The sequence below is a fragment of the Scaptodrosophila lebanonensis genome, unplaced genomic scaffold (genome assembly GCF_003285725.1).
Source record: "Scaptodrosophila lebanonensis strain 11010-0011.00,11010-0021.00 unplaced genomic scaffold, SlebRS2 tig00000061-arrow-pilon, whole genome shotgun sequence".
In the NCBI taxonomy this organism is placed as follows: Eukaryota; Metazoa; Arthropoda; class Insecta; order Diptera; family Drosophilidae; genus Scaptodrosophila; species Scaptodrosophila lebanonensis.
The window spans coordinates 8,466,983-8,483,758 of record NW_022060554.1 but is presented as its reverse complement, the minus strand read 5'-3'; the positions used below and the strand labels follow the sequence as shown (position 1 = coordinate 8,483,758).

The 16,776-nt window shown below is 37.1% G+C and overlaps 1 protein-coding gene across 2 annotated transcripts; it reads left to right on the top strand.

Annotated features, from left to right (window-relative positions):
- Positions 1–9,700: 9,700 nt before the first annotated feature.
- LOC115624627 (structural maintenance of chromosomes protein 5) lies at positions 9,701–14,422 on the top strand. Of its 2 annotated transcripts, XM_030519381.1 has the most exons (17): positions 9,702–9,898; positions 10,238–10,610; positions 10,682–10,860; positions 10,921–11,167; positions 11,264–11,362; positions 11,430–11,717; positions 11,772–11,873; positions 11,944–12,152; positions 12,212–12,375; positions 12,455–12,581; positions 12,652–12,857; positions 12,924–13,141; positions 13,209–13,427; positions 13,492–13,716; positions 13,839–13,996; positions 14,120–14,237; positions 14,295–14,422. In XM_030519381.1, the coding sequence occupies exons 1-17, from the start codon at positions 9,807–9,809 to the stop codon at positions 14,388–14,390; spliced, it is 3,120 nt and encodes a 1,039-aa protein (XP_030375241.1). In that variant the 5' UTR covers positions 9,702–9,806; the 3' UTR covers positions 14,391–14,422. The 2 variants fall into 2 exon arrangements, with proteins under 2 accessions (XP_030375242.1, XP_030375241.1); XM_030519382.1 differs by lacking the exons at positions 14,120–14,237; positions 14,295–14,422 and having other exon boundaries at positions 9,701–9,898; positions 13,492–13,770; positions 13,839–13,891.
- The last annotated feature ends 2,354 nt before the right edge of the window (positions 14,423–16,776 follow it).

Genomic DNA, 16,776 nt, shown 5'->3' with positions numbered 1-16,776 from the left:
AAACTTTGAAGTCGAATTTTACCTGGAACTTTATTAACTTATGTACATTCGACTATATTTATTTTCTCTTCGACTTTTTTGAGTTTATGCAAATGAATTGTCCAATAAGTAAATATATTGAAGAAGGTGTATAACTTCTCTAGCTGGTCCGTAAGTGTTTCATGTACTCAGAAAATAGTGCAGATATAACGAAAAATTCTAAACCGATTAGGGTTGAGCTTAAGCTACTTAAGTTTTCTTGAATCTAGTATAAATTAATCGGAAATCTAAAACGCAAAAACAAAAGTATTAGAATTACCAACTGTTTTATTAGCGGCATAAAGACAATATACTATATAATATGCCAGAAGTGCGTATCTGTTTATAGTAAGTGATGTGTCAAGTAAATGGATTCAAAACTAATTAATCATTGATTATATCAATAATAATTAAATACGTATATTTATAAAAGCATTGGAAAATACTAATAATAACAAATCAAAGTATATACTATTATTATTATCATTTTATTATTATAATCACAATTTTCGTTAAGAAGACTCTATTATGTATTACGAAATTGGATTCTTAAATATGGGCTTTATTTTATTTTATAGCCTGTACCCAAAGGGCGAAAGGCTATACTAGTTTCAAATGAATCAATGAATCATGGGATTAATATAAAAGTGAATAATTGGGAATCCTAACTATGTATATTTATAACATGGAGAAGGATTATTTTCGATTTTCTCGTTAAAGAAGAGCATCTTAGTGTCGTCATTGTAGGCCTGTATGTGAATTCTTCTCGTTCTTCTTTCGACACGTCTTGAGCTCGTTGTCTCGGTCTCAGTCTTGTCTTGTCTCAGTTTTGGTCTTGGTCTTGGCACTGGCTCTGTGGGGCTGTCGCTTTCTGGTTGGAGTCGGCAGTCGCAACGGCAGCCAAGCCAGCAATGCTCCTTTCTGCAGTTGTGGTTGTGGCTGTGGTTGTGTGGATGGCATGGGTGGTTGCGCTCGCGCACCGCCAATGAATAGGCGATGGCCGTTGCTGCCGCTTTGCAACCAGTCAGCAGCCACCGCCAACTCGTGGCTGGCTGCCTGCTCTACTCGAGTCATGTTTACATCTTGGGCTGGAGATCGAGGTGCAGTCGAAGCCTTGTTTTATTTTTATTTTGTATTTTTTTTGTTCTTGCGTTACTGCCACGCTTTAGGTCCATTGGCATACTCGTACTCGGGCGTTGAGGCGGGGGCCTCAAGCAACGCAATTCGATGCAAGTGCATGCTCGTGCCTAGCACGTCGATCTGAGGCGAATGAAGTGGAAGTATGTATGTGGCTGGCCAGAGTGCCGTATTGACAAAAACTATTCAAAACTGACAGGACAACTTAATGAAGCATCAGCATCAGCATCCATCCAAATTCATCTCGCCCCTGTCCACCGAAAGAGTGGGACGGAAGTAAAATTCCAGACATTCTTCTTCTCTACTCGTATTTTTGGCTCCAATCGGATGCTGTCGCACTCTGGCAGTTGTGGTGGCGAAAATTATGAGCACTAGCCGAGCAGTGAGTGCCCGTGCCAGCCTCTTGCCCCCTCCCCTTGTGGATGCCAACGCCAGCCGCAGGGCAATCATGTTCGATCTCGAGAGCGTGTGCGCAGCCGTTTTAAATGACCTGCAGTTGGCGATGCTGTACAGCCTAGTTGGTTACTCAGACCCAGACTCGGGGACACACGGGCTGACTGTGCTTTGCGACATACTTGTATCAAAGCTGGAGCGCCTTCTAATTGCCACACCTCTTAAGTCTCCAACTTAATTTGCTCAGAATGCAAAATTGTAACACCCACCCACAATACCATCCTCAACTGTCCTTTACCGCCACTCCGAACATCTCCAGCTCTTCAATTAAGTGGCAGGCCAGTCGTTAAAGTGTCTAACGTCGCAAAGGGCCACGCACGTTTGTGGCTTGTGGCATGTGGTTGGTGGTGAGAGTTAGAGATGGGCCCGAATCCTAAACCAGGCCGATGCCAATCTGCAAAATATGAGCTGGAAATTTGGTAAGTTTCTATATGCACATCAAATCCAATAAACTTATATAAAACAATTAAATTTGATCAATATTCTACTTAACCTGGTTCGCCTTGCTTCTTAAAAAGTTCCTGGCATCATAATTGTGGTCATCGGGCAGTTTTCAACCCATTTAATGAATGGAATATGTGAATTGATTGTAATTTTCAAAATTCCCAGTTTCCCACCCTTCTTTGAAATCGAAGCATTTGTTATGGATCATCAGATGAAGCATCAGATGTGTATATTTTCTATTATTATTTGCCATTTTTAAATAGCTTAATATCAGAAGAAGAACTGTTCTGTATACCCTGTACCAATTTCGGGTTCAAGTACAGGGTATTGCACGATCTGACATACTCAACTATAACAATCTCTTTTATTGTAATATAAAATTATTTAACTTTAGTTTAAAATATTCGCAATTGTAAAGTTGCAATTATTTTTTATTATACCCTGTAAAGAGAGCAAGGGTATACAAGAAAGAAATTCCTTTAATATGCAGAAGGTATTATTTCAATTACCTCATAATATAATTTCGTAAATGCAAAATCATTTTAAAATGCATAGCAAATGTGTAATACTTGTAGTTTCTAAATTTCTACTACCTATATATTTTCTTCACTTAAAGCGATAGTTAATAGGACTTTTTTTTTAAATATTCCTATGTAGATCATCTTTGGAATTTATCAATGCTATGTAATGGTAAAAATTAGAGAGAGTCTTTTTGTAAACTTCCGGGCATTCAGCCCGAAGCAAACACGCAGGAGATCAGTTTGAGGACACGGGCCACGTCCATCTCTAGTTGGACTCAATGGCGGGCAGTCAAGTTGACGGACAGCTTGCGCAATGCTTCGGGTGCGTTAGACGTGACGTGAATAATGAGCACGATAAGGATCACAAGTGTCTTCGTCTTGCTATTCTTCTTCTTCTTCTTCTTGGACTTAAGAGCCGCATGCATGCAAATTTTGAAGATTATATCGGTGATTACAGGCGGTTAAAGTGATTTGAAGAAAAATATTGGGTAGGCGGGCAAACTGCTGGATAGCAAAACTGAAGGAATGTGGCAAATTACCTAAAGTATCCTTCCATTCCATTGTTGAACTTTATGTTGCCTCAAAACTTGTTCAAAATTTATCAACACATAGCAAGTACTACATACATAGGTACTGAGAGGAGACCTAATAATTAATTCAGATAAGTAACTACTTGTACAAAGGGGGACTTAAATTTGTAACATTTGTAACAGATGGCGCCAAAACTGAACATTCGTATTAAGTTGTTAAACAAACAAAACCGACAGGCAAAAATAAAGCATCGACAACCGTCAAACGACATCCGACAATAGACGGCCTTATGCGCTTGCATATCCCACATTCGTATTCACACAATCACAATTCAATTTGAGATTGACAGGTCCATGAATGGTTATTGTTCAGTTTGTTTGTATTTGAATTTCATGCCAGACAACAATTGCTCTTTTAGTGGACGCACTTGCCGTCTCACAATATGAGGAGGATTATGCACTCGAGTAAATATTGCTTGGTCATGGGAAAGCCAATAGAGGGTCACTACCGTGCGCCCCGATGTGGTGTGGTGTGGTGCGGTGTGGTGCGGTTGATTATTTCCGAGCTAATCCCATTGCAACGCAATGCGTTGAGATGCGATGCGGCAAGTGCAGGCGCAAGTGTGACCGACAGTAGCATTGTCGCTCGGTTTACTCTCAATTGCGTCAGGAGGACAGCCTTCCTGGTCTTCCGAGAGATTGTTTCCGCATAAGCAGACAGGAATTGCACATCAGCATGCAATGCTATTCAACACTTGGATAAATAAACCCAATTACTTCGGCAGATGAATTACATTCAAACAGGACCTATTTCGAATGCCTCACAAAAGAAATGGGGCAGATCAAATTGGGTATAAAAAGTGCTCCCAAATGGAAGGAAATTCGCCAAGACGATTACCCGATGCTCAGATGCAATTGGAACAATGGATAACAACATTAAACTGCAGGTTCAGACTGGGACTCGATCTTAAGCTGAATGGAATCTAAATAGTTTGCTCAAAAGTATTCGTTATGAAGCACATTTGAAAACTGCTAACTTCAAAATACTAAACAAACATGTTTACCAATTCAATTACGAGATTTGAGAAATCGAACCATAGGTTGAGTTGAAGAGACAGAAAATATCCACTATGGGGCCTTGTTATACCGTCATAGTTTTAAGGAATCTGGTTGTGGTCGGCACTTAAATTTTTAAACTTTATTTCGTATACATATATACAAGTAGTATGTATAGGATACTTAGATTTAACAACTTTTGAATTCAAATAAAACTGATTTATTTATGAGTCGCGACTAATAACCATATTCACACATTTATCTTAAGCAATTGATCAAATTTTATTAAAAAATGGCTAAAGAGTATTGGCCAGAAAATGAAATCTGGTTATCAAATATATATACACACGTGTTTTTGCATATTATACAATATCATATATATTTATGTATTTATGAAATCAGTATAATTTTTTTGTTTTTATATTTTAATTAAGGATATTCGTAGCAGAGCCACATGTTGGCAGATACTGAACTGAAACTAAATATTATAGATTCTTTATCTAATTTAGAATTCACAGCAGCAATTTATTTTTTGATAAATTCCTTTACATTTTCAGATGTGCTCAGCGAACAGGACAACCGTGCCTTGCCGTCAGCGATTTCATCTTTCTGATTTTGGAATACATTTGTATAAGCAGACTGAGGGCCGCAGTATGCCTTTGAATTGTAAATAAATTCCAAAATCGAAGTCGAATCGAAATCGATTCAATTGATTGAATATAAAACAGATTTTAAGAGCCGAGCATGATTTGTATTCTTCTGGACTCGTAAGCATGATAGACTAGGGTGAAGGACACGATGCACCCATGAGTTGTACCTCTAAGCGTGCAGCCGATTTAAAGCTAATTGAGGGTGTAATAGCGCTATTAAACGCCTTCCATGGTAGGTGTGTGTATGTGTGTGTGTGTGTTTTTGTGTGCGTGAAAGGTAATACATTAACATTCAAACATTTAAAATTATGCGTTTGTACTTACCCTTACCCTTAGCTGGGCTCAGAGCCCACGACCCTGCCTACATTGGTGGTTAGCCCACGCCGGCAATGTGGCAAGTTGATAAACGAGAAGGGTATTTTTTAATGATGCTGTTGGGCTCTGTTGGTTCGCCAACACTTGACAAGTGCACCGGGAACATAAACACATATACGAGCATACACACTCGTACAATACAAGTACTATATAATTATAAGTATACAAATTTTGTACGAGCACTGTATATGTGGCTCGGCGAATGTTTCAAATCTATACTGCAGAAGGACAGATTAGGCAAAAGGCTTGCTGGGAGGGGGTGGGGCACTGAACCTCAACATAAACTTCGTCGACAGATTGTGTGTGGACAGCCGTGAATTTTGACAGATGGTTATTTTCCAATTGTGTTTTTTGATCTAACAATTTGTGTTGAAACTTAAAAGTGTTTTGTTATACTCCACTTGGCTTTATTTGTCAAATAGGTAATTTAAATTTCGCGTAAAGAAGGGAAAAGGGTAAGTGTGCCAGGGGGTGGAGGGGGGCTCTGGATTAAAGGGCTTGTAACAATTTCAATTTGGAATGCCACTTAGTGCTGATGCCGCAATCATTGTCAAAATATTTTGGCCTAATCTGGATGATGATTGACAAAGGCTTCATTCTCAATAATATCCAGTTCGATTTCTTAAATAAGTGAGCAGGTTGTCAGCTGTGCGCGAAAGACTCTGTACACTCTGTCTACTCGTATGCTAATCATATTCATAACTCCCTCAGCGTAAATTATGGGTTGCCACATGTTTGTGCGATTTGCGGGTGGAAATAAACGGCCGCGAACGGCGCCCAAGGCCCGAGGGCATTACTGTCCGTCCGTCCGGTGGGGAAATTCACGTATCGACAAATTGTCACGTATGACACTAAAGGACCGTTTTTTATGTGTCGATGATAGGAAACAGAGGCGTGCTTTCTTTTTAGCACGCGCGGGCAAAGGCGGAGACCAGCAACCTCCCTTCTTAGTCCGTGGCCGTGGCAGTGGTCGAGGCTGAAGCGCCAGGAAATTGTAATTACAATTTTGTGTTGCAACCACTCGGTGTGCAAGTCAGGGTGGCAATGGCAGTGGCTAAGCGACCGTGTAATTTACAATTTGGTCTGGTTACCCGCACCACTTAGAGTCGACAAATGTTTTAATTATGGTTTCTTTTGCATTACCAATTTGGGAGAAAATCGCCGAGTGAACGCCAAATTGTTTTTGTTTAAGAAAGTGGCGATCGCACTTAACAATCACCGACACGGCATGACACCCGAAAGAGCGCCTTCGTGTCCATCTCTTTCCTTTCCGACCCTCTTCCTGGGGAGTGCCTGTTTTCAATTTACACGCCAAGAAATCGCTTAATATGTATCATAAATTGCACGAGCAACGTTGTTTAGCAGTCCAGCCTGCGGAAAACAACAACAGCTGCTTTTTGCAGAACAGCGACTTACACATAAAGATGGGTATCTTGAATGATCACTTCCCGCCAGTGCCGATGCCACGCATACCACGCATCCGGTCTAACTCAAAGCCACAAAACATTAATCCCTTTTATAGTGAACGCAACACACAAGTCTTACACAAGTATATAGGAAGCTTGTAGCATCCTTTTCATAGCCTCCAATTCAATCCAGGCTTAAGCAAATGATCGATTTCAATTTTTTACTTGGTATCTCATGGAATCCAACAGCTCGATGAAGATGATAAAGTTCCATTTGTCGTTTGTTAACACCCATAATCAAATCAGATAAGAAATAGATAAGCAATTGTATAAAAATAGAAATTAAATCATAATATCAAGACAAACCAGAACAAGTGTTTTATTATTCTGCATGCAAAAATGAAATTTTTTTTTTTTTAAGAATTTAAATATGTGGGAACTGAAAACGAGAACAGTGAAGCCATACCAGTCCGACTCTAGAATAAGTACCTTATTCCAATCTTTTGCCCGCTACAGCCTTTCAGCTGAAATAAACTTTGTTGACTCGATCCTATGACTTATATTTGATATATTGAATAGATTATTGGTACTTCAACTTAGGGCTTAAAACCAAATTTGGTTAAAATATCACAGTTGTAAAGTCAAATACTTGGCGCTCCTATTTGTTGTGGCTCAGTAGTTTTCGATGTGCATACTATATTTATATTGATTAGTCTCGTAAGGATAATTACATTGTCCTACATATATGTAATATAAATGTTAAATTAAATAATAAAAATGTTAAATTTTGATTAAATAAAGCACGATGCATTTACAAAAATAATAATGTATGTATATGATCAATGAAAAAACTTCAACAAATCCAATTCAGTTCCATTTTAAATATAGTGCGCCATAATAATGAACGTGTGGTCGACCTTATACTTGTATGGCAAAATTTTTTATATGCCCAACCACCTTGCCTACACCCTTGTCAGCCATCATATGAGTGTCCCATCTGCCTTGTCCGATCGTACCTTTTCACCATTATTTTGATATCTCGATATGAGCGCTTTCATTAAGATTTCCTAAATTATTTTGGAAGTGATGTACATAATTATGGAGGAAGTGCCCTGTTGTGCTCATATTACAACCTACAACTGAGGGGTTAAGAAGCATTTCCTTGACTAACTCTGTATAGTTATCAGCCTTGTAGTTTCTTGAGGATTTCGCTTTTGAAGGATATACATAGGATGATATCATTAAGATCACCTTGTGAAAATGTTTTTGGATTTGATTTCGCTCCACAGTATACGTGTAAGCAGAAGATCTTTAAAAACTTCCATTTGAACCTGCTCAGATTATTATAACTGAAGAATACTTCCATTTCCAAAATAACAAACGTTGTCATGATTTGAAAGTTGCACGCACATTTTACAAACACTACGGGTACTCAGATCTTGGCTGCGAATACGGACGTAGGCAAAATACATGCCTTAACATCGTCAGTAATCGATTTGTGCCTCTTTCAATATATTCACGAAAACTGTAACCATATTCAATAATATAATAATACGGTTTTATAGGAGTTATTGCAAAATTGACTGATTTCAAATAAATACTAAATACAGATACAAACCGGGCAGCACCAAAACTTAGGCCAAGAAGGCCGATTGAGATGACATTTAATCCGCTTGGGTTTTATGGATCCGTCTTCGACCATCCCGATCTGCAAATGAACTTAGCTAATTTTACTAAAGTAACTGATCGGCTATCGAGAATATTTTGTGAGACTAGCTGAGAAAGTTATGTTCGTTGTCTTAGTATTCTCGAATCGTTGCTTGTATATTGTAAAAAATTTGTTCCATAAAAATGAATGCGGTTTTATTATATATTTTATTTTTATTTTTACTTTAGCAATTGTTAAATACTAGTTACAATTCCTCAGAAGTCGAAGTTTTTATTTGAATTATTAAGAATAATGTATTTAAACCTTGTCCAAAGCTACAGAGCCCATTATGATAGGGTAACTAATTTAAGATTTAGTTTGATCTTAGAATTAGGAGAATAAGTAAGTTTAAATAATTTTTGCTATCTTTTCAAAATATTAAAATACTGGTAAAAGTTTTCCAACAATCATTACTTAAATTGTAATGCTTATAAGTTTCTTATATAGTGCTGCTTATGTTATTACTCGAATTATAGCATTGCCTAACGGATAATGGAATGGGGGCATATAAACGTTTAAAAATTGTTAACCAAAGTAGCAATTAAAGAGACGCTTACTAAATTACAATGCATCGTAAATAAGTGTTTTTACCTTTAAACTTTGTGACATTTTAGCATTCATTTTCTGTAATTTAAAAAAAATTAGTAAAAAATCTAAAAGCAAAGCAAATACCTAATCTACGTTTCAAACTAACATATGTATGCTATACTTAAAATAAACATCGACTAAAAGCACGGACTGCAATATAGATTTGAAGCAATCTTTCTACCTTGCAATTTTAAACGTTATTTAGCATACTAAATAGTACGTAATGTGTATGTATATCAATAAAAATTATAAGCTCAGAAGCTACACGAACTATGTTCAAATAGTGAAAGTTAATTAACTTCACCTCTCTGATATTATTTTTTCCCACCGAATAGAAATGATAGTAATCAGCGCTGCATCTAAACACTTTACTTATAATAATAAAACAACAAACATGGGGTTTTAAAGCAAAACAAACTATTGCCAGACAATTTAAAATTGGCGGCCTTGAGTTGCCAGAGTCCTTTTGAAAACGCCAAGATATCATTTTTCATTGATCTGGCAGCACGCCTCAAGCCCAGGGACTGCCACCTAATATATATTTCCACTATCAACAACCACAGCAGAAGCATAACAATAACTCTGTGTGTAGTTAGTGTGTAGTAGCTGCACACGCAATTATTCAATATCTAAGACCAATTTTAAGCAATAAATATTTTAAGGAATTAAACTTCTTTTTGTATTTTAACCATAACTATGTAATGTGTTTCCGACATTTCACCCATTTGTGCGCACTTTCTGTAATCGGACGCTACTGTGACAGTCGCTACGGCTAAATGCGGCCAGTGGAAACGCGCTATTTTGCTTGTGCTGCTTCTTTAGCGTTACAGAAATTATAAGCGGGATTTTATTGTCGCGAACGGATCTGAATTGACGGGATCTTCTAACGTATTAAATTATATGGATACAAAACACACGAGATGCGAGACGAGGCAGAATCGGACTTTAAGGTGGATTTAACTCCGGAACAACTGGCCGGCAGGATATTGTCTGTTTACTGCAGAGACTTTGTGTAATATTCTTTATATGTATACTCCTAGCTTACTTCATATCAATCCTAATTCGTTATTGTAATTGAGTTATACGTGTAACTTCGGCTACCGAATTTAATTTTAATCAGTTCCTTAGCGTAAATGTTCATTTGTGCAGATTTACGCACAACAAGCATTTGCCAAACATTCTGACATACATACATACATACATGCGTATATGCGTACATACATGTACATATGTACGTGTAAAAAGTGAATAAAATGAAGGCTGTAGCTAGAGTTAGCACTTCTTATATTCCTACTTTAATATAACAATTTATTTTCTTGCGCATGTGCAAACGCATCAAATTCAAATGCAGGTCGTACAATGAAATCACGTTTTCCCCAACTATGTACTTAAACGTTCTGACCGGTCCAAATGGAAGCGGAAAGTCTACGATTGTGTCTGCCATTATATTGGGCTTGGGCGGCGAGCCGGCTGTACTGGACCGATCCGCGCACATTGCGGACTACGTGAAGAGTGGCGAGCGGAAGGCCACAATAGTCGTGACTGTTCACGGAAGGAGGACTGACTCCAAGGTGTCATTTCAGCGTGTTATTAATCGGAAAGGCGAATCGGTATATACGCTCAATAATGAGCAGGTCACAAAGAAAAAGTTTCTGGAACAAGTCGCATCTTTCAACATACAAGTACAAAACTTGTGCCAATTCTTACCCCAAGACCGCGTACAGGTACAAAAACCACACAATTTTCGACAATACAATTAATTTATTAACGTTGAATTGTTTCGTTTGCATATTAGGATTTTGCAAAAATGAACCCACAGGAGTTGTTATTAAACACAATGTCTTCCATTTGCGACAGTGATCTGATCAACAGCTTCACTGACTTGAAAGATCTTCGTAAGGAACAGTTGTCCAGTCATGCCTCCTGTAATAAAGATATCGAAAATCTTGATAGAGAGCAAAAACGTTTGGATAAGTAAGTACGGGCTCTATATGGGACTTGACATCGGCGAAATTAATGCAATCTTATTAATAGGCTAGAGACGACTATTGCCCAGTATAATGAGCGCGAGGAATTGGTAAAAAACTTAAATATTTATATTGGAAAGAAGAAGTGGCTTGAGGTGCAAAAGGGGCAAAAAAAGATAGATACCTGCAACAACGACCTGCAGGCAGCCTTGAAGAATTTGACGGTCGTGAAAAAGAAGTATGATCAAGGAAAGCGTGCCCAAGATACAGTTATAAAGATGACTTCGAAATTAAGGAACGATACTCTGCAAAAAGTACGTCGAAATTTCAGACCAAACTGACTTCATAAGTCAAATTCAAAACCATAATACATTTAAAGGCAAATTATAATACAGTCTCTTTTAATTTAGACTACGGAACTGATGCAAGAAATTGAAAAGAAAACCGGTCTAGAATATCAGGTGGACTGCTTGAAGCAGAAAATTCTTCAGAGCAAAAATATATTAGAGGTTTGTTTTGTTATTGAATACTTTAGTGTACTTAGTGTGTCTATTAACATTTTATTTATTTAATTAGAGAAACACGGAAAACTCAATCAAGTGTATTTCTGATATTGCTAAAGCTGAAGAACGGATGAAAGCGCATAATGCAGATTTACAGGACTATGACGCTGTCAAACAGCAATTAAACACAAAGTTACAGGAAAAAAAACAACAAATTCAAAAGATTACTGATCGCATGATGCAAAAATACAATGAACGCCGAGCCCTTGAAAGAAAATTAAATGAGGAACAAATTCCGGGAATAGCAGCTCTTAAAAGTCGACTTAATAAATTCGAAAATTTGAAGGCAAAAAAAATAAATGTGAGAATGGAATTGATGTATATTATTAGTACCTATTAATTTTTAATTTTTCAGGAATTATCCAATAGTAATCCAAACTTGATTAAAGCAATGAACATTGTGCGTGAAATGCAGCCTACACTCAATGCTAAAGTTTACGATCCAATCTTATTTGAGGTAAATTCAAGGTCTTATAGTAATAATTCAATTAATAATACTAGATCCTAACTAATATATACTTTTTTAGATAACCGCTGATAATGATGTAGCTGCAATGTATTTGGAACATGTAATCAGATTTCGCGATTTGTTGGCTTTCGCATGTGAGAACAAATCCGATATGTCAACGCTTATTCAAAAAGTGTGCGTGGAGAACAAGCTTCGTGTGAATTTTATTTACTGTGAACCTACTGAAAAGCGTCATCATAGTCCCTACGTGCCACTTAAAGATTTACGGTAAGCCCCTATAAATAAGATCAAGCGACCAAATTCTTCAAATATAATCACATGAGCAGAGCATACGGGTTTACTGCGTATCTTTCGGATCTAATGCATGGACCACCGACTATAATAAATAAACTCTGTCAAACCTATTCGATTCATAATATCCCGATTGGCGGAGAAGAAATAACGAATTATACCTCGAAAATTCCAAAAACTATTCGTTTATATTTTGCTGGTAAGGAATTACAGAATTAATTAAATTGTAAAATATATTTGAATAGCTGAGTATTCACTTAACTTTATAAACATTTAAGGTAATAAAAGGTTCAACGTTACGGTATCTAAGTACCGTTCTCAGGTAATGTTAACGGAAGTCCATGTACAAGCTAGAGGTACTCTTATGACTGTTAGTTCAAAAGAAATGGAATCCCTTCAAAAAAGGTGAGTACTTTTGTGGCCTTTATCATACGGATAATTTACCATTTATTATTGTTAATTCACATTATCGTAGCCTGACAGAAGCGATACGCCAAAAAGATAAGTCTAAAAATGCTCTTGGAGAGTCGGATAGTGAATTTGATCAAATACGTGCTATATCAAAAGAAAATAAGGACGAACTAGCTGCTATCGAAAAAAAACTTGCTTACTTCAAAAGTGTAGAAAGTGAAGCGGCTAAACGAGAGCAGGAATTAAAAGATTTAAGAAAATCGTTTGTCCGTAAGTGATTAAAACTAAAGTATATTATAAACTAAAGTATATTATTGCATTCCATATTATTTTCAGCTATCGAAGAGCTACGCAACAAATATCGCAGTGAAGTCTCCACGTTCGCCAGAAATATAATGGAATTAGATCGAATCATACAGATCCAAAGTCAGACCATTACGCGTTTGTTTTTTGAAAAGGCTTTGGCCACTTTGAAGGAAAGCATACACAAATCTGAGCACGAGCTGCAGACCGAGCTGATCAATGAATCTGAAACAGAACTAAGGGATTGTACAGTATGTCAAATCATCAAAAGTTGCACAGAATTTTGTTAGTCAAGTTTTATATTTTTCATCGTTTAAGACCGCAATCAATCGGTTGAAGGGGCTCATTCAAATACAAAGTGATGAGCTGAGCAGAAAAGCAATGGAAGTTAAACGCGTGTTCAATGGTATGATCCCAACCGATGCAAATTTTCCTCACCGAGCCGAGTTTGAAGAAGAGAATGACGTTGAAGTTGTTAATGAAAAAATTCACGAGTGCCAAGCTAGAATAGAATGCCTTGGCGATGTAGATTCCGAGGTAAATATTAGTTGTGTTGAGACTTGAAAATGCCTTTATTAAAATTGAAACGGTAACTTTTCAGGCGATCGCCAACTACCAAAGACGTAAACAAGAGGTGGACAACCTCAAGCAAATCGTTCAAAGAAAAGCAGGTCAAGGCAAGAACATTGAAAATAAAATACAGGAAATCTACAACAATTGGGAGCGAAAACTAAATGCTCTGATAGAAACGATTAGTAATAAGTTTTCGGAGTTTATGGAGTCGATCAGTTACGTCGGAGAAGTAGTGCTGTGCAAAAAGGATAAAGTAAGTTGAACTCATTATTACCGACGCTATACTTTACGTCCAACCTAATATTAGGTATGCAGTATACTCGTATACTTAAAACATTATCACGTACGTTATACAAATTGTTTACATATTTTCAGTTTGATTTCGATTCCTATGGCATTCAAATAATGGTGAAGTATAGAAAGGATGCCAAGCTTCAAACTTTGGATAAGTACGTGCAGTCAGGTGGTGAGCGTGCTGTGGCCATTGCAGTCTATTCCCTGTCTCTGCAGCATGTAACTCATGTTCCATTCAGGTAAGCAGACATAAATACTCTATGCCTGAAATATAAAACGTAATACGGATTTATGCAGATGCTATTGTGCTAGCATGTTTTCAAAACGCATCCTTCAATTAAGTTCCGATTTTAATATTTCAGATGTGTTGATGAAATTAACCAAGGCATGGATGCCAGAAATGAACGAAATATTTTTGAATTACTTCTCAATGAAGCCACCAAAGATGGCTCCGCTCAGTACCTGTTTGTAACACCAAAGGTAAGTGCCTAAACTTTCTCGAAACTAACAACAACTTCTAACTCTGGCCTTTTCCAGTTACTTCAAGGTATAACGTACAACGAACGCTTATGCTTCTCAATCGTCTATAACTCGAAGTCGGTTTTGGAATGTGAAGCATTAGATTATTGTTAGCCTATAGTTATAGTTAAGCTGCAAAAATCAAATTAAAAAAAAAACATTTCCCGTTTGAATGTATTTATAAAGTTTTCATTTGATGCACAGTTTAAGCACGCACTTTCGGTAAACGTTTCTTATATTGTGTTGCGCCATTTTTTGAAATTTCTAAGGGCATTACGGTTCTTATATTTTGCGCCAATGCCTTGTAAAAATTTCAAGGGAGTGGTAAACTTTAGTATCGCTTGAAATCGCGGTCCTGTGGTTTTCACTCTCATTATGTTGGGACTTAGTAGGCCAGTAGAATGGTTTACGATTGTGGCAATTAGCAATAACTGCTGATCTAAAAAATCCCAACCATAATGAGCGTTCAAATGGGTTGTTGGAGCTGCGTAAACCATGATTTATCCGTTGCTATCTCAACTGAATTTTGTCAATCAATCTGTCGCGTCGTGGACCGGCAAAGGCACTGACTGCAAGTATCAATTAAACAAAATCTTTTATATCGATGTGGTTGAGATTGTAAGCATATCTGCGGTTGCATCAAAGCGCTCACTCACCTCAACACGTTTTACTATGTATCTGAGTTCATACACACAAACGTATCTGAATACAGCAGACATATTGAACGTTATTATTATTTTGTGTACTTAAGTACATAAGTTGAGAAGTGTACGTGTTAACACTTGTGGGTGCGTCAACCGCTCCCTTTTGACAGCATCAATAATTGTTGTATCGTATATATTTTGAAATAATAATTAAAACATATACCTAATTCTGTTTTTAAACGGTAGGTTGGTTCCAGAAACAACCGTGTAAAAAAGACATTAATTATATGCAAAAATAGGTAATTGGTTCCTTATCTCTAAATAAATATACATATATGCAATTTTTAATTTTCAAACCGTGTTATATCAAAATCGTGTAAAAAAATACCGTACACCAAATTCTGCTTTTACAATCTTTTTTACACGTTTTGAAAATTACAAATTTTATTCCCTTTAGCACGATTTAAATTAACATGTGATCAATGTCTTTTTTTCCACGGTTTTTTACTCTACTTTTTCTGGAACCAATATACCGTGTAAAAGCAGAATTAGGTGTAATATACATGCCAGGATCTTCGGACTGTAATAAAGGGGAAGTTATAAAAAATAGAGTGTGGAATAGTAACTATGGCTTAGGAGTTGAACTGAAATATGAGATACATATGTACATACTGTATGTACATACTATATGTATGAAATGTTCAACTTCTATTGGGTATCTTATTATTCAAGCAGCTCAGAGTTAAGATGGAATTTAGAATGTACGTGTATAGTTCATACGAGTATGTACCGTTTCGGTATTATTGTTTTCAGCTAGAAACGAGGCCAATGTGTAATCTATACCGATACAAATCAATACCGCACAGTTTTCGTGCTAATGCCTGATGTGTGCCCGCCGTCGCGCATCAATGCACGAAAGTGAATAAGTCAGCACAGCCTCGGTGAAATGAGAAACGTCACTTGTATATACAAGTACATATATATGTATGTAAGTATATGTATGTACAACAAGTCATCTACAGCTAAAAGCATCATTTGTATGTACAAGCATGTAGCTGAACTGAATTAACCTTAAAAGAGTTTTTGAATAGTCTCATCTGACCAATTTGTTTAAAAAATAACAGTTTTATTTAATATATGCATTCGTTTCTCACAAAACGGAACAAAACACTGTAATTCTTGAATCCTGCTACGGATGGGTGTGTGCATTCGCTAACATAAAGTTGTTGCCGAGCTTTATGTATAGTGGGGTGACGCGAAACTAAGTCGTCCCCTGTTTTTACAAACGTCCAAGAGATGGCGCTTCATTCGTCCAAGAGATGGCGCTTATTTTAAATGAAATGTAAATCGACTATTTTGCTTGTGGATTGTATGTGTGTAGACACAAATTTAATTACAGCTGGTGGTTCTTCGATTTGCTTGATGGTGATGTGCACACTATTACAATAAGTAATTAAAAATGCAGCTGAGAAGTATATTACATTTTTATACCCTGTACCCAAACGGTAAAAAATTCAATTTCTGTCTGTCCGTATGAACGCAAGGAACTCAGAAACTATACAAGTAAGTGCTAGAATAGCCAAACTGGTATCCAGGTTCCCCTAAGTCCTAGGCAGATCAAGTTTGTTTTTTATAGCCTGTACGCAAAGGGTAAAAGGCGTGGAAGACCTCACAAAGTATATATATTCTTGTATGAGCGCAAGGATCTCAGAAGGTACAAGAGCTAGAATAACCAAACCCGATGCTGCCCGCAGCTGTTGTTGTTGTTGCTGCTTTGGTGCAACTTTGTGCTGCATACATACACGCATATAAGCACGCATAGACCCGATGATGTATGCTGTTGAAACTGTACATAA